A 19,052-nucleotide genomic window follows, 5' to 3' on the forward strand; every position below is an offset into this window, starting at 1 on the left:
TGACTGACTGGGTAGCACGTCCGCCTCACAGTTAGGAGGGTGCGGGTTCAATTCCACCTCCGGCCCTCCCTGTGTGGAGTTTGCATGTTCTCCCCGGGCCCGCGTGGGTTTTCTCCGTTTCCTCCCACATCCCAAAAACATGCTTGGTAGGCTGATTGAAGACTCTAAATTGTCCCTAAGTGTGAGTGTGAGTGCAAATGGTTGTTTGTCTCTGTGTGCCCTGCAATTGCCTGGCAACCGGTTCAGGGTGTCCCCCGCCTACTGCCCGATGACGGCTGGGATAGGCTCCTGCACACCCTCGACCCCTGTGGGGACTAAGCGGTTCAGAAAATGGATGGATGGCTTCTTGGTGTAGTTGCACAATACAATCTCCCTCTGTCCATGGCACCTGTAATGATTGATCTCGCAAAGGAACTTGCCCATGACAAGAAGGCGTTAGACAATTTGACTATGGATCGGACAACTGCGTCCTATTGTATGAAGAACGGTCTTGCAAAAACACTGCTTGGCAGAACACTTGAGAACATCCGGAATTGGCATTTTTCTCTCAACATTGATGAGAACATCAGCAACAACAGCAAGAGGGTGCTTGCTATTCTGGTGAATTATTTCTCAAAATTGGAAGGAAAGGTGGTCCTAGAGCACAGGTGTCAAAGTCAAAGCCCGGGGGCTTGATACGGCCCGCCACATAATTTCGATGTGATGACAAATTGTGCATCGAATTTACATGTCAATTCCAAAATTTCAAATTGTTTTCACTTTTAAAAAATAGAGATATTGTTAGCATTTTTTTTATCACCAATCATTTTTTTAAACAATTTTTATTTTTAAACATTTGATTTCAATATTTCATTTTTAAATATTTGAACAGTTTTTATTAGTCTCTGTTTTGAAAACTACCGTATTTTTCGGACTAAAAGTCGCTCCGGAATATAGTACGCATTAGCCATAAAATGCACAATAACGTGAAAAAAACATATATAAGTCGCTCCGGAGTATAAGTCGCATTTTAGGGGAAATTTATTTGACAAAATCAAACACCAAGAACAAACATGAACGAGCAACAACAGGCTAAACAATAGGCATGGCAACGTGACATAAACACAAACGAAGAGCTGGGAACGGACTTGACGTAAAATTCAGAGTTATTCAAATAACTATTACATAAATAACACGTTTATAAAACCATCTGTCACTCCAGATAGAGTGCGTGCGCGCGTGCGCCCTGACGTCAGCCTCGTCGTTATTCCACAGATCTAGTATGTAACTATATTGTAGCGTTAACAAAGTACAAGGAAAGACGTGGGTTTGGTAAACGGCTCTTTATTTAACAAAACAAGAGTTCAACGAGCTAACAACTACTGAACTGTAACTAGAAAAACATATACAAGTTGCTACACGAAATAAAATATATCAAATAACTATAACATAAATAGTTCACCACCACACGGCCCCAAGCACCGACGTTGACTTCCAGGCGTGTGGCGGCATGGACTTCCATCCCCAGAGGTGGCACTTCCAGCCACGGAGGTGGAAGAGAGCTCCATAGAATAGGACCGGGCGTGCGTAAAAGCCATGTCCGAGCCCCATCCACCGTCCCCGGACAGCCACCCGGGCGAGCGCCGGCCCCCGACTTCCATCCACGGAGGTGAAAGAGAGCTCCGTAGAGTAGCACCGTGCGTAAAAGCCATAATAGTTTTTCCAAACCTTCTGTGTCACTCCAAATCATTAAATCCTTCAAACTCTTCGTCCTCCGTGTCACATACAAAGCCGTTAATGATGCCGGTAGTACGTGGGGCCCTTCGTCATCCCGTGATCGAATCTTTGTCCTTTTTTGTAAACAACCGCCGCGCCGCCCCGCGCTGCTGACATCACTTGAAATTCAAATTACAGTAATCCCTTGCTACATCGCGGTTCGCTTATTGCGTTTTTTTTTGTTTTTTTTTTTAAAATAGTTGAAAAACTTCACATAAGTTGTAGGGGTGTAAATCGCGGGTTTTGTCACGATACGATATCATATCGGTACAAAGAACCACGATACGATATTTGCCGATATCTTAAAGCTAGCTCTGATTCCTTTACGATACATCACGATATAGTGCTCTACGATCAATATAGAACAATATCCTGATTTATGACGATTCATACGCAAAATCAACAAAGTACTGCAAACTCTTTATTTAGGTAATTTCAAAGTGCTTCCAAATGAATGACTTGAAGCCCAAAGGAGAGCGAATTTCCTCGTCTTCTTGGACACTAGCCATAGCTCCAGCCCAGGAGCCGCGTAGTTGTTGAACTCGCGGCTCTGACACGATTCTACGGACTATACAGGGACGCGAGTCTGCTGTGTTTTTCTGAATCGTGGCTGACTGACACCATCCCGGACTCCGCTGTTTCTCTACCCGGGTTCAGACTGGAGAGAGGGGATAGGAGTGCAGCTCAGACCGGTAAGACGAGAGGCGGTGGAATCGCGGTTTACATAAATGAAGCGTGGTGCAAGCAGTCCCATGTTTACGTCAGAGAGAAACACTGCTCCGAGGACATCGAGTCTCTGACTATAAGCATGAGACCTTACTACCTCCCGAGGGAATTTAGACATATTATTCTGGTGTGTGTCTACATTCCCCCGTCTGCAAATGCGGCGCGCGCGCGTGACGTCATTCACAGCGCCGTGTGCAAGCCATTACCGGTGATTTCAAACATGCCTCTCTGTCTTCCACGCTGCCCACCTTCACTCAGTACGTAAACTGTGCTACCAGGGACAATAAGATACTGGACCACTTCTATTACAATGCTGAGGGAGCATTCACAGCCTCTGCCCTCCCCCCACCGGGCCGTTCAGACCACAACCTGGTACTACTCACCTCCCAATACTCACCCAAGGTGAGAAGAGACAGGTAAAGGAAGTGAGGGTGTGGAGCGAGGAAGCCATCGAGCATCTGAGAAGCTGCCTTGGGTCTACCGACTGGGACGTTTTCTACAGTGATCATGGCGAAGACATCCACGCCCTCACTGACTGCATCACGGATTACATTAACTTCTGCGTTGAGAGCACAATACCTACTAAGAGGGTGCGTTGCTACTCAAATAACCACCCCTGGATGACCCCGCATCTGAAAGCCCTTATCAACAAGAAGTGGTGGGCTTTTAGACGCGGGAACAGAGAGGAGCAGAAGAGGCTGCAGCATCTGCTCCAGAGGACGATCCGCGAAGCAAAGCGGGAGTACGCCAGGAAGATGGAGGAGGAACTCGCACAGAGGAACGTGCGGGATGTGTGGCGTGGCCTGAGGACTATGTCTGGTTCTGGACGGAGAGCGAGTGGCAGCATTGACGGGGATCAACGCTGGGCGGATGAGCTTAACCAGCACTTCAACCGGTTTGGCCTGTCCCCACTCCCTCTCACCCCCCTGTCCGCTGCCCCCCCCCCCCCCAGCCTCCCACTGCCTGGATACCTGGATCCACCCCCCGCCTGCCTCATGGACAATCCACCCACTCCCCCCTGCTTCATGGCCACTTAACACCCTCCCGCCCACCACATGGACAATCACCCATCTCCCTCAATGACTCACCACGGCCTTCAACCTCATCTCAGCCCCCTCCCCTCTCCTTCACTCCTGCTCAGGTGAAGAGAGAGCTGGGGAAGCTGAAACAGAGAAAGGCCCCGGGACCGGATGGCATCTCCCCCAGGCTGCTACGGACATGTGCTGATGATCTCTGCCATGTTCTGTGCCACCTCCTCAACCTGAGCCTCAGCCTGGCGAAGGTGCCTAGCGCATGGAAGACATCCTCCATCGTTCCCAAAACACCGCACGCCAAGGAACCGGCCCACTTCAGACCCGTCGCCCTCACTTCCCACATCATGAAGGCGATGGAACGCCTGGTCCTCAGCCACCTCCGCTCCGTGGTGAGCCCCACTCTGGATCCGCTGCAGTTTGCCTACAAGATCGGCAGTGGGGTGGAAGACGCCGTCATCTACCTGCTGCAGCGGACGCTCACCCACCTGGAGTCCGCCGGCAGCGCTGTGAGGGTCATGTTCTTTGACTTCTCCAGTGCCTTCAACACCATCTTGCCGGCCCTGCTACGAGTGAAGCTGCTAGACACTGGAGTGGACCATCACCTCACTGACTGGACCATTGACTACCTCACTAACCGGCCCCAGTACGTGCAACTGCATGGCTGCCGATCAGAGGTGGTAGTCTGCAGCACTGGAGCACCTCAGGGCACAGTCCTGTCCCCATTTCTTTTCACACTGTACACCTCGGACTTCACGTATAACACTGCCATCTGCCATCTCCAGAAGTTCTCCGATGACTCAGCTATTGTTGGCTGTATGTCTAAGGGGGGCGAGCTGGAGTATCTGTCGGCCATCAGCGCCTTTGTGGACTGGTGTGAGCACAATCACCTGTGCTTGAACACCAGTAAGACGAAGGAGCTGGTCATTGACTTTAGGAGAGGAGCACCTCCCCACTCACCGGTGAACATCCAGGGTCAGGACATTGAGGTCGTGGACAGTTTCAGGTACCTGGGTGTTCACCTCAACAATAAACTGAACTGGACTGATCACATGAACGCCGTCTACAAGAAGGGACAGAGCCGCCTCCACCTCCTGAGGAGACTCAGCTCCTTTGGAGTGAGCAGGCCTCTGCTAAAAACCTTTTATGACTCAGTGGTAGCCTCTGCTATCCTCTACGCTGTGGTCTGTTGGGCTCCGAGCAGCACAGAGAGGGATAGGAAGAGGCTCAACAAACTGGTTAAGAGGGCCAGCTCTGTGGTGGGCTGCCCTCTTGACACTGTTGAGGAGGTGGGCGAGAGGAGGGTGCTCGCCAGGCTAGCATCCATCAGGAACAACGCCTCTCGCCCACTGCATCTGACCTTGGAGAACTTGAGCAGCTCCTTCAGTCAGAGACTCAGACTCCCCCCGTGTAAGAAGGAACGCTACCGCAGCTCCTTCATCCCCACCGCAATCAGGCTGTACAATGACAACCTGTAAACACATCCTTCTGTGCAATACTTTTCCCCGTAACGTGCAATTCTTAACCCCAATGTGCAATTTAAGCCCAATGTGCAATATCCTCTGCCGCACAATGCATAGATCTATTTTCACTTCAATAACCCGTGCACTATTTCTTTTTATTAGCATTACTAAACTTCATACACTTCATACACTTTACGACACTTTACCACTATTTTATCTTCTTTTTTAAATATTCATAGCTTATAGTTTTAGTTTTACTACAATTGCTGTTATTTTTCCATATTTTTCTTTTTATATTGTATTCTATTTTTTATGCCGGAGGACTACGGTCCAGAAGTCTCTTTTTGCACCTTTATCCCCCAACTTGTACCTTCCTGTAAATCGAGCTGTTGTTACATGCGGTTTCTCACACATGAGATTAATAAAGTTCCTCTTATCTTATCTTACCTGCTGCTCGCTAGACACTAAACATGTACCTACACACTATTAATACATACGTATATTTCACACACAGACACTTAACATACATACCTCAAATACAACACAAAGATACCTGAATGGTAGAAATAAACAAAATAAAAACAAAAAATAAAAAACAGCCTGAACAAATCAATGACAGACAAACAAAACCAACAAAGAAACGTAAATCAATAATTACTAAGCACCCCATGATACTCATACACCCTCATTTCTGTACCTTGTAAAAATAATTTCTTCTTTATATCTTTTTTTAAACTGATAGATGTTTGAACATTTCCTGAGCGTTTCCTCCAAAGTATTCCATAACTTAACTCCACATATTGAAATACAGAATGTTTTTTTTGTTGTGCGTGCCTTCCTTATCCTGTAATTAAATGTCCCCCTTAAATTATAACCCCCTTCCCTCCCAATGAAAAGATTTAGTTGGCAACAGATTATTTTTTGCTTTGTAAAGTATTTGTGGTGTCCGGAATTCCACTATATCTTTGAGTTTGAGTTTTGACTTTAAGAATAATGAATTTGTATGATCCCTGTATCCTGCTCCATGAATAATCCGTATAGCTTTTTTTTGTAAAATAATAAGTGGATATATTGTGCTTATGTAATTATTACCCCAGATTTCTACACAATACATGAAATATGGAAGAACTAGGGTATTATAAAGCAGTGGTTCCCAACCACCGGGCCGCGGACCGGTACCGGTCCGTGGGTCACTTGGTACCGGGCCGCCAAGCCGCACAGAAAAAAAAAAAGAAATTATCGACGATCAATTAATTCAGGTCAAGACACTCACGTGACCGGGACATGTTTCCCCAGTCAAGCCCGCAAAGCTAAGATGCGGCGACAGGGTAACTAACCAGGCAATGAAGCATTCAAAACTGCTTCAACAAATGGAGACCAAGCATCCTGCAATAAAAGACAAACCTTAATCACTCCGGGTGTCATTGTCTCCGATTACGTCTAGATGGGACCAGCTCGTTTCTGAGAAACAAACTCAGTGCTCCCACTAATTCAACGTAATGGTGAGTTTTATTTTTGTCATTTGTACTTGTTTTTATGTCAGTCATATCATTTTATTTCAACCTATTTATATATTTATTATAAATGTATTATTTATTTATTTAAATGTATTATTTATTTATATAAATGCCGGTCCGCGAAAATATTTCTGACATGTAACCGGTCCGTGGCGCAAAAAATGTTGGGGACCACTGTTATAAAGGATGCGAAGTGTTGTATGATCCAGAGCCTGTTTTGCTCTATTTAATACTGCGATGCACCTTGAGATTTTAGTTTGTACATGTTTAACTTGTGATTTCCAACTGATCTTATCATCTATTATCACCCCTAAAAATTTAATCTCATTCACTCTTTCAATAATAACCCCATCCAGCTTTATCTCTATTTTCAAATTAGTTCTGTGATTACCAAAAAGTACTACTCTTGTTTTGCTTAGGTTTAAGGATAATTTATTGCTGTCCAACCATACCTTTAATTTGCTTAGTTCATTATTTATTAGTGTTGCTAAGGTGTGTAAATCACTACCAGAACAAAAAATATTTGTGTCATCTGCAAACAAAACCATCTTCAAAATATGTGATACCTTGCATATATCATTTATATATAATATAAAAAGTTTAGGGCCCAACACTGACCCCTGAGAGACGCCACAACTAATGTCCAAACACGTTGAACCCAACTTCACAAACTGCTTCCTTTTTGTTAAATAGCTCTTGATCCATTCTAATAGTTTCCCCCTGATGCCATACTGATGTAATTTATTGAATAACATTTCATGATTTATTGTGTCAAATGCCTTTCTTAGATGAATGAATATCCCAACTGTATATTGTTTTAGGTCTATTGCGTTAGTAATTTCCTCCACTGAGTCAATTAGTGCCAGTGATGTCGCTCTGTTGGGTCTAAATCCATATTGACTTTCATTGAGTACTTTATATTTATCGATAAATTTGTCCAGTCGGTTATTAAAAAGTTTTTCCAGTATTTTAGAAAATTGTGATAGTAATGATACAGGTCTGTAGTTTGTGAAGTGGTGTTTGTGCCCGGTTTTATACAAAGGTATGATTTTTGCTATTTTCATTTTATCTGGAAATATACCTGTCCGAAATGATAGGTTACAGATGTATGTTAATGGTTTAGAGATCCCCTCAATCACTCGTTTTACGGTAATCATGTCAATGTCATCACAGTCTTTGGCAGGCTTGTTTGTGCATTGCGAAACTATCTTTATAATTTCTTTCTCATCCGCTGCTTTGAGGAACATTGAGCTCAGATTCTTATCTATTAAACTATTACACTGCTCCTCAGTTGTTACTGAATCTGGGATTTGTTTGGCCAGATCAGGTCCTGTATTTACAAAGAATGTATTAAAGTTATCAGCCACTTCTTGCATATCATACTTCTCAGTATTCCTGATAATAAAATATTTAGGATAATTCATTTTTTTAGAGCCATTTTTTATTACAGTATTCATTATATTCCATATTTCTTTGGTGTTATTTTTATTATCATTTAATATTTTACTATAGTATTCTTTTCTAGAAGCTCTTTTAATATTAGTTAGTTTATTCTTATATTGTTTATATTTATTTTCTGCCTCTTTAGTTCTTTGTCTTATAAATTCTCTGTAAAGTGTATTTTTCTTTTTACAGGCATTTTGTAAGCCCTTTGTGATCCAGGGATGATCTACATACTTTAGTTTCCTATGACTTACTTTTACAGCCAACAAAACCATCTTCAAAATATATATATGTCTGTATATATATATATATATATATATATATATATATGTCTGTATATATATATATGAGGTTTTCTTTACAAGTTCAACAGATGCAGTCAGATATCAACCTTTCTTTGTACAAGGCCTAGTGATAGTTTCTGCCCTGAGACTGGAAGGTTGTGGGTTCAAACCCTGGCCAGGTCATACCAAAGACTATAAAAATGGGACCCATTGCCTCCCTGCTTGGCACTCAGCATTAAGGGTTGAAATTGGGGGGTTAGATCACCAAATTATTCCCGAGCGCGGCACCGCTGCTGTTCAGTGCTCCCCTCTCCCCCAGGGGATGGATCAAAATCACACGGTGACGAGTTAATGCAGAAGACAAATTTCACCACACCCAGATGTGTGTGTGACGATCATTGGGACATTAACTTTTAACTTTTTTTTTTACAACAGTAGATGAAGGTGGATGAATGGTGGGCAAAGGTTGCTGTTTTTGACAAGTATGCTACTGTCTGCAAATTGGTGTTCTCCGTTTTGAGCATTTTTCATGGACCATAGGTCGAATCATCTTTTAATACTATGGATGACATCATGGACATTACATCATGTCGTATGAATATAGAGACTTGTAGTGCCATTCAAACAGTGAAGTACCATTTGAAAACTAGGGATTCATCTGCTGTCACTTATTTCAAAAGAAAGGATATCCAGCATGATGTTGTGGACAAGAAACTGTTATTTTGCGAAAATGTGCCAGTGAGTACAAAAAATACTTCAAAAGAAAGAGAGAAGCCAAAAAAGAAAAGATGAAAAGACTACAGCTCAAGAACAAGAGTCAACTACAAAGCAAGGAAAAGGCAAAGCGCTGTGTTGCAAGGTCAGAAAGGAAAGCACTCAAAAAACACCATTCAAGACTTGCATCTAAATCTGCCACAGTTAAGAATATCACATCAAGGAGAACGCATGGTTTGACTTCAAATACTACCACGCAGCACAAATCCACCAAAGGACACACATTGGTGCAATCTACATCAGCGCCCTCGATCTCAAAACTGCAAATCCTCATGCAGGAACATCCCAGTCCGTCTCTGAAGCAGCAAATACATAAGGCCCAGTGCATCAACCACCACTAACTGTCTCCAGGCCATGTGACACCCAGTCCTCCACTATTAGAGCGCCACAACCCAGCACTTCAACTCCACAAGAAGACACTAATGTTCCCATTTCACAGCGTAATCGTAAAGCCAGACTGAATGTGCTGGAAATGTTGGTGAAGAAAAGAAAGAAAAATAACTCAACATTATGACTGCACAGCAGCATGTACATATTGACGTAAATATTTGTACATAAACTTTTGAATTAAACACACAGATTAACCCTCATTTTATTATATTTTTGAGAAAGACTGAATAAAGCCACTCACAATATGTGGTAAGATACTTCAGTTTTTATATATTTGTCATATGTTTTGATTTATATGCTAACTATATCTTTATAATTTATCTTTCACAATTCATTTCCAAAAGATAGGTCTTATGAGTGTTCTTTGATAACAAGATATGTGGTTGTAGATATATGTTGCAAAGAATTAATGGTTTCCATTAAAAGGAAAAATTGTAAAAAATTTTTTAACAAAACTGTTGAAATTGAGTGATGAAATTAATGGTTTTGGGGTTGCTATACTGCCAAAATCCAGGAGTTTCCAGGTGGCAAAGCGTTGCCTGGCCCCTTTTCAGTGGTTTTTCACTTTTTTTTTTTTGTTCAATGTTTTACCAGGTAAGCCAATTGAGAAAACGTTCTCATTTACAGTATTTGCCATTGTCATCCCTAAATAGATAGGTAGTCAATAGGGGTGTAAATCGCGGGTTTTGTCACGATACAATATCATATCGATACAAAGAACTACGATACGATATTACGGAAAACAATGAATTTTTTAAGCTCCCCTACGATCGTCACACTTTTTCTGTTACAAACTGACACCGGCCCCCCATCAGAGAAGGGAAAACTTATGTGGCCCTCACAGGAAAAAGTTTGGGGACCCCTGTTTTAAACCATTGTGACGCCCAACCGCATTCATGCTTCTGGAAAGTATGGTATATACCAGGGGTGTACAATTCCGGTCCTCGAGGTGTCCTGCATGTTTTATAGGTCTCCTTGCTGCAACACACCTGATTCAAATGATCAGGATTGTTATCAGCTTCTGCAGACCTTGCTAATAATCTGACCATTTGAATCAGGTGTGTTGCAACAGGGTGACATAGAAAACACGCAGGACACCGGCCCTCGAGGACCAGAATTCTCCACCCCTGGTATATACCGTATTTATTCTAATTATCGCTCATATTCTAATAATCGGCCCCTATGATCCTAGGAGCCATGTTGTCTGGGGCTTCATGCTCCTGGTAGGGTCACCCATGGCAAACGGGTCCTAGGTGAGGGGCCAGACAAAGCACGGCTCAAAAAGCCCCTTATGATGAAGAAGAGATATGGAAACAGATTTCCCTCGCCCGGACGCGGGTCACCGGGGCCCCCCTCTGGAGCCAGGCCTGGAGGCGGGGCTCGAAGGCGAGCGTCTGGTGGCCGGGCCTTCGCCCATGGGGCCCGGCCGGGCAAAGCCCGAAAAGGAAATGTGGGTCCCCCTTCCCATGGGCTCACCACCTGTGGGAGGGGCCAAAGGGGTCGGGTGCAGTGCGAGCTGGGCGGCGGCCAAAGGCAGGGACCTTGGCGGTCTGATCCCCGGCTGCAGAAGCTGGCTCTTGGGACATGGAATGTCACCTCTCTGGCTGGAAAGGAGCCCGAGCTGGTGTGCGAGGCAGAAAAGTTCCGACTAGATATAGTCGGACTTGCCTCCACGCACAGTTTGGGTTCCGGTTCAAGCCCTCTCGAGAGGGGCTGGACTCTCTTCCACTCTGGAGTTGCCCACGGTGAGAGGCGTCGAGCAGGTGTGGGTATACTTATTGCCCCCCGGCTGGGCGCCTGCACATTGGGGTTCACCCCGGTGAACGAGAGGGTAGCCTCCCTCCGCCTTCGGGTGGGGGGACGGGTCCTGACTGTTGTTTGTGTCTATGCACCAAACGGCAGTTCAGAGTACCCACCCTTTTTGGAGTCCCTGGAGGAGGTGCTGGAGAGCGCTCCTTCTGGGGACTCCATCGTTCTACTGGGTGACTTCAATGCTCACGTGGGCAATGACAGTGAGACCTGGAAGGGCGTGATTGGGAGGAACGGCCCCCCCGATCTGAACCCGAGCGGTGTTCTATTATTGGAATTCTGTGCTCGACACGGATTTTCTATAATGAACACCATGTTCAAACATAAGGGTGTCCATGTGTGCACTTGGCACCAGGACACCCTAGGCCGCAGTTCGATGATCGACTTTGTAGTCGTGTCATCGGATTTGCGGCCGCATGTTTTGGACACTCGGGCGAAGAGAGGGGCGGAGCTGTCAACTGATCACCACCTGGTGGTGGGTTGGCTCCGATGGTGGGGGAAGATGCCGGTCCGACCTGGCAGACCCAAACGTTCTGTGAGGGTCTGCTGGGAACGTCTGGCGGAATCCCCTGTCAGGAAGAGCTTCAACTCCCACCTCCGGCAGAACTTTTCCCAGGTCCCGGGGGAGGCGGGGGACATTGAGTCCGAGTGGACCTTGTTCCGCGCCTCCATTGTTGAGGCGGCCGACCGGAGCTGCGGCCGTAAGGTCATTGGTGCCTGTCGTGGCGGCAATCCCCGAACCCGCTGGTGGACACCGGCGGTAAGGGATGCCGTCAAGCTGAAGAAGGAGTCCTATCGGGCCGTTTTGGCCTGCGGGACTCCCGAGGCAGCTGACAGGTACCGGATGGCCAAGCGGAACGCGGCTTCGGCGGTTGCTGAGGCAAAAACCCGGGCGTGGGAGGAGTTTGGCGAGGCCATGGAGAATGACTTCCGGACGGCTTCGAGGAAATTCTGGTCCACCATCCGGCGTCTCAGGAGGGGGAAGCAGTGCAACGTCAACACTGTTTACAGTGGAGATGGCGTGCTGCTGACCTCGACTAGGGACGTCGTGTGTCGGTGGGGAGAATACTTCGAAGACCTCCTCAATTCCACCGACACGCCTTCCATTGTGGAGGCAGGGCCTGGGGACTCTGAGGCGGACTCTCCAATCTCTGGGGTTGAAGTCACTGAGGTAGTTAAAAAACTCCTCGGTGGCAAGGCCCCGGGGGTGGATGAGATCCGCCCGGATTTCTTAAGGGCTCTGGATGTTGTGGGGCTGTCATGGCTGACACGTCTCTACAGCATCGCGTGGACATCGGGGACAGTGCCTCTGGATTGGCAGACTGGGGTGGTGGTTCCCCTCTTTAAGAAGGGGGACCGGAGGGTGTGTTCCAATTACAGGGGAATTACACTCCTCAGCCTCCCTGGGAAGGTCTATTCAGGGGTGCTGGAGAGGAGGGTCCGTCGGGAGGTCGAACCTCGGATTCAGGAGGAACAGTGTGGCTTTCGTCCTGGCCGTGGAACAGTGGACCAGCTCTTCACCCTCAGCAGGATCCTCGAGGGTGCATCGGAGTTCGCCCAACCAGTCCACATGTGTTTTGTGGACTTGGAGAAGGCGTTCGACCGTGTCCCTCGGGAGGTTCTCTGGGGGGTGCTTCGGGAGTACGGGGTACCGAGCCAACTGATAAGGGCGGTTCGGTCCCTGTATCATCGATGCCAGAGTTTGGTCCGCATTTCCGGCAGTAAGTCGGATTCGTTCTCAGTGAGGGTTGGACTCCGCCAAGGCTGCCCTTTGTCACCGATTCTGTTCATAGTTTTTATGGACAGAATTTCTAGGCGCAGCCGAGGCGTTGAGGGTGTCCGGTTTGGGGACCTCAGCATCGCGTCTCTGCTTTTTGCAGACGACGTGGTGCTGTTGGCTTCTTCAGGCCGTGATCTCCAGCTCTCACTGGAGCGGTTCGCAGCCGAGTGTGAAGCGGTCGGGATGAGGGTCAGCACCTCCAAATCCGAGTCCATGGTCCTCGATCGGAAAAGGGTGGAATGCCCTCTCCGGATCGGGGATGAGATCCTGCCCCAAGTGGAGGAGTTTAAGTATCTTGGGGTCTTGTTCACGAGTGAGGGGAGGATGGAGCGCGAGATCGACAGGCGGATCGGTGCAGCGTCGGCAGTAATGCGGACTTTGTACCGGTCCGTCGTGGTAAAGAGAGAGCTGAGCCAAAAGGCAAAGCTCTCAATTTACCGGTCGATTTACGCTCCTACCCTCACCTATGGTCACGAGCTATGGGTCGTGACCGAAAGAACGAGATCCCGGATACAAGCGGCCGAAATGAGTTTTCTCCGCAGGATGTCCGGGCTCTCCCTTAGAGATAGGGTGAGAAGTTCGGTCATCCGGGAGAGACTCGGAGTAGAGCCGCTGCTCCTCCACGTAGAGAGGAGCCAGATGAGGTGGCTCGGGCATATCATCAGGATGCCTCCTGGACGCCTCCCTGGGGAGGTGTTCCGGGCATGTCCCACCGGTAGGAGACCCCGGGGACGACCCAGGACGCGCTGGAGAGACTATGTCTCTCAGCTGGCCTGGGAACGCCTTGGGATCCCCCGGGATGAGCTAGATGAAGTGGCTGGGGAGAGGGAAGTCTGGGAGTCCCTCCTGAAGCTGCTGCCCCCGCGACCCGACCCCGGATAAGCGGAAGAAGATGGATGGATGGATGGATTCTAATAATCGCCCAGTGTGTGTTAGCGATGACAGAAATAAAAAAACATTGATACCTCTAATTATCGCCCATGCTGCTAAAAATTCACCCCAAAACTTACGTTTTCCTCCGCGACCGCATGCCGACGTCATTGCGCAAGTTTAAATATGACTGATTTGACAGCACGTCAATTGTCCCTTTTAAATTGTTTTTATGTATAAACTATGATGCAACTACACTCGTCACTCCGCTACAATATCCTCACACAATTACGTTATAAGGGCGTGCGCTCGAACAAGGCGATCGCGATGAGATGTGAGACGGTAACGTGTCGCATCGATGGAGCATCAATTGACGCACCCCGCTGTTAGAGGTAGATCAAAACAGCCGCTGTTCTAGTGTTAAGAACACCAGTGAGATGCAGGTATTGCATACTACATAAGGAAAATATACATATCGCCCATTTCAGTGCCCCTTGGCGATCAGACAAAAAGTGTTCTCTATTAATCGCCCACCATAGTATATATGTATATATACTGCAAGGCACTGTATATATCTAGGGGTATAACGATTCATCGATACACATTGATTAATCAATATAATGTTCTACGATTTATTGGCATCGATGCTAAACGTAAACATCGATTTATATCGCCGTGTTTGACCTCGGACATTAGACGCGACTTTATTTTGAAATCCAATTCATTGTTGCTTGCTTCCTCTTTCCGGGAGCAGTGCGCGGCGTTGTTGTGTTTTGAGCAGAGCAGGCACGTGAAAGGGGAGTCGACAACTAGTACGCGGCTCCTGGGCTGGTGCTATGGCTAGTGTCCAAAAAGACGAGGAAATTTGCTCCCCTTTAGGCTTCAAGTCATTCGTTTGGAAGCACTTTGGATTCCAAAGAAAAGATGGCTCAACGGACAAGACACGTGCAGTTTGTAAATCCTGCCATGCGGTGATCAAATATTCAGGGACCACAAATCTCGCCGCACATTTAAAGAAAAACACGACATCAAAGTTCAGTGTTAAAATAAGCACTTTGTATACTACAATACTCTTGCAATTTCCTAAATAAAGAGTTTGCAGTACCTTGTTGATTTTGCGTATGAATTGTTATAAATCAGGATATTGTTCTATATTTTTTATTTAAAAAAATAATAATGTGAATGAGTTTGCCTTGTAAGATGTCCATTTCCGAAACAAAAACTTTGCTGAAGAAAAAGACAAGCCGTCCTCACCTGTAAATAGTGTGTATTTTGTTTGGTACAGTCGAACCCCGTTCCTCGACGGTAACTCATTTCAGAAGGGGTGTTGTGAAGCGAAGCAGTTGATTTTGTGTATTTTTGCTTAAAGTACATAAAGCCACAAAGAAAAAAAGTACAGTACAGCAAAAGCTTGTAGCCTTATGCCGTATGCAGCACCTGACGCGTAACATTGAATACCTAGGTCGAATGAAATTAAACATGACTATTTAAAGACTATTTAAACACAAACCATACCCATGGTAGAAGAGCTAAAGTCCTGGAAATAATGTCCCAGAGGTGTATCAATTTGAACAAAAGAATGGTCACTGTTTACAAATACAGTAGCTCTCTTTTTACACGGTTGTTATTGTGTGAACTCAACTCTTCAGCTTGAACCCCTGTGACCTTGTGATCTCGCCGGTGCAGCTTTCCGGACACCACCGCACTCAAGTGCAGTTGGGCGTGACATAACCTCTATATTAATCACATCAACTGCAAGCGTCTTGCTATGTTTGACTGCATTTTCTGTGCAAGTCAAGTCAAGTCAAGTCAAGTTTATTTGTATAGCCCTAAATCACAAGCAGTCTCAAAGGGCTTCACATAGACAGAAATTGACAATTATTCTCAAAGCATCCCCTGATCTTAAGCTCCCAAAAGGGCAAGGAAAAACTTAAAAACCCCTAGCAGGGGGAAAATGAGAAACCTTGAGAAGGGACCACAGATGGAAGGATCCCCCTTTCAGGATCACCAGGTTGAAATGGATGCAGAGAGGGCACAAATGATACAACATGAAAATCAATTAAATAAAAAGTGGATGTCCATGTCACAGCAGAGGGCTGCCGAAAGGAGCCCTCAATTGTCCTGGCAGTGCTCTTCGAGGAGGTTGAGCTGCAGTTCCCCTATCCTGAATTGGCCACGAGAATCCAGATAGCCGCTGTCAGCATGGGTACCACCTAACCACCTCCCCGGCCGGGGAGGGGGGAGGGAGGGGGTGGAGAGGGAGAGAAAACAAACTCCAGCCGAATCGGCCACTACAGGTTAGTTAAAGGCCATGTCATAGAAATGTGTCTTTAAACGTGTCTTAAATGTTTCTACTGAGGTAGCAGTCCTAATATCCATTGGTAGGGCATTCCAAAGCTCTGGAGCCCGAATAGAAAATGCTCTAGAGCCTGCAGACATTTTCTTAGCCCTCGGTGTCGCTAAAAGGGTAGCGTTTTGCGAACGAAGGTTACGAGACGGAACATAAGGAACAACTAGGTCGACGAGATATGAAGGCGCTAAGCCATGCAGCGATTTATAGGTTAATAGAAGAACCTTGAAGTCACATCTTAAATGGACCGGAAGCCAATGTAAGTTGGCTAGTATTGGGGTAATGTGATCAAATGTTCTTGTCCGAGAGAGTAGCCTTGCAGCGGCATTTTGTACTAACTGTAGACTTTTGATGCGGGACTTAGGAAGACCCGAAAATAGTACATTACAGTAGTCCAGGCGCGACGTGACGAACGCATGTATAATAGTTTCCGCATCACCGGTCGAGAGGATCGGACGAATCTTTGCAATATTACGAAGGTGAAAAAACGCAATTCTGGTTATATTCTTAATGTGCTTTTGAAAGGAGAGAGTTTGGTCAAATATTACCCCGAGATTAGTTACAGTATCGCTTTGAGTGATAGTACGGTTATCAATAGTTATAGCGGTTTCCTTGAATAAGTGTTGATAACGAGCTGGACCAATTATCAACATCTCAGTTTTATCTGGGTTAAGACGAAGGAAGTTGAGAGACATCCATTGCTTGATCTCCGCAAGGCACTTCTCAAGATTACAACAATCCCGCGGATCTGTCATCGATAACGGCATATATAATTGGGTGTCATCCGCATAGCATTGAAAATTAATATTATATTTACGTATTATGTCCCCAAGCGGAATCATATAAATATTAAAAAGAATTGGTCCGAGAACCGATCCCTGTGGGACACCACATGTAACATTATAGAGCTCCGAGGACGCATTGCCATGGACCACTCGGTGCGTCCTGTTTGATAGATAGGAATGGAACCAGCCTAGTGCTGACCCTGAAATACCAACACAACTTTTAAGACGCCCTAATAAAATATCGAAGTCTACAGTGTCGAAGGCAGCACTAAGATCGAGTAGTAACAGTACAGACGAAATGTTTGAATCCATAGCTACAAGGAGATCATTAGTCACTTTAGCAAGTGCTGTCTCAGTGGAATGATTAGCTCTAAAACCAGACTGAAAAGTGTCGTATCGATTATTGGCGACCATGTAATCAATAAGCTGCTGCGCTACTACTTTTTCAAGAAGTTTTGCTATGAATGGGAGGTTTGAAACTGGCCTATAATTACTGAGACAGTCCGGGTCAAGATTTGGTCGCTTAAGTAACGGTTTAATGATAGCGGTTTTAAAGGCTGTTGGCACTATCCCAGAGGAGACAGACAGATTGATTATATTTAAGACGGACGGTCCTAAAATTTGAAATAATTCTTTAAGTAGTTTGGCTGGAAGAGGGTCGAGTAAACATGTTGTTTGTTTAGCCGCACTAACAATTTGTGTAAGCCTTTCAAGAGACACGCTTTTAAAAGTTGAGAGGGTTGTTGCATGATCATCAGCGTTGGTAAACGGCGTGCTCGACCGAGCGATTGGAATGCTATTCTTGATCTCATCCCTAATGGATTCAATCTTTTGAGCAAAAAATTTCATGAACTCGTCAGCTGAGTGGAAGGAACTATCGGAGGTCGGCTGGCGCAGAGTCAGCTTTGCCACTGTATCAAATAGGTGTTTCGGATTGTTTTTATTGAGATTAATAACTTGCGAAAAATATTGAGTTTTTGCTAAGATAAGCGCATCTTTATATTTCAGGAGGCTATCCTGCCATGCCTGATGGAAAACCTCAAGTTTGGTTAGACGCCATCTGCGCTCATGCTTTCTACATAATTGCTTAAGCGTACGCGTTTCATCTGTGAACCATGGAGTAGGCACTCTACGGCGAGTTTTCAGACGTAACGGCGCCACAGAGTCAATGGCATTTAACAATGTCGCATTGAATTCATTCGTAAGATTATCAATAGATTGAGGTTGCAAGTCCTCGGGATAATACCAGATCTATGGTATTTCCATTCTTATGCGTGCAGCACCTAGTTTTGCCCCTCACTCCCTCACTCCATGAAATGATTATCATTGGCTGGGTTTAGCTGTTGATTAAAGCCAAACAAAGTAGGAATGTGGTTGGTTGGTTGGTTGGTTGGTTGGTTGGTTGGTTGGTTGAACTGAACTAATTTACATGCAACATAAGTGTGGCAAGGTCACATGACTGTATCCTAATTTGGAACTTCCATCCATCCATTTTCTGAACCGCTTAGTCCCCACGGGGGTCGCGGGAGTGCTGGAGCCTATTCCAGCCGTCATCGCGCAGTAGGCGGAGGACACCCCAAACTGGTTGCCAGCCAATCGCAGGGCACACAGAGACAAACAACCATTTGCACTCGCACTCACACCTAGGGACAATTTGGAATCTTTAGTCGGCCTACCGAGCATGTTTTTGGGATGTGGAAGGAAACTGGAGTGCCCGGAGAAAACCCAGGTGGGCCCGGGGAGAACATGCAAACTCCACACAGGGACGGCCGGAGGTGGAATCGAACCCGCACCCTCCTAACTGTGAGGCGGCGAGCTACCCAGTGCTCCACCTAGCCGCCTTAATTTGGAACTTAATATTTTAAATATTCATATCTCGCGGATGATATGAGGACGATATATCACCCAGCGGCTAAGAGTTCGATCTTGAAGTCTCAAACTTATTTTTGTGTCATAGATGGAGGCAATGGAGCAGCAGCGACAGAGAGCGCTATCCACATCAGGAGAATCATTGTATGCTGTGCTTGGAGTGAACAAGAATGCTACCGCAGAAGAAATAAAGAAATGTTACAGGT

At 46.0% G+C, this 19,052-nt stretch overlaps 1 protein-coding gene across 2 annotated transcripts in view; it reads left to right on the top strand.

Annotated features, from left to right (window-relative positions):
• LOC133150442 (dnaJ homolog subfamily C member 5-like) overlaps positions 1-19,052 on the top strand; it is a 56,736-nt gene that overhangs the window by 21,334 nt on the left and 16,350 nt on the right. Inside the window, exons 1-2 of one of the 2 annotated variants that reach the window (XM_061272973.1) lie at positions 6,448-6,477; positions 18,935-19,050. In XM_061272973.1, coding sequence (XP_061128957.1) covers positions 6,475-6,477; positions 18,935-19,050 — 119 coding nt within the window. In that variant the 5' untranslated portion in view covers positions 6,448-6,474. Of the gene's footprint in view, positions 1-6,447; positions 6,478-18,934; positions 19,051-19,052 lie in introns of those variants that run through there. The other variant, XM_061272974.1, reaches the window with a different exon arrangement.

This window comes from Syngnathus typhle, linkage group LG2 (assembly GCF_033458585.1).
Source record: "Syngnathus typhle isolate RoL2023-S1 ecotype Sweden linkage group LG2, RoL_Styp_1.0, whole genome shotgun sequence".
In the NCBI taxonomy this organism is placed as follows: Eukaryota; Metazoa; Chordata; class Actinopteri; order Syngnathiformes; family Syngnathidae; genus Syngnathus; species Syngnathus typhle.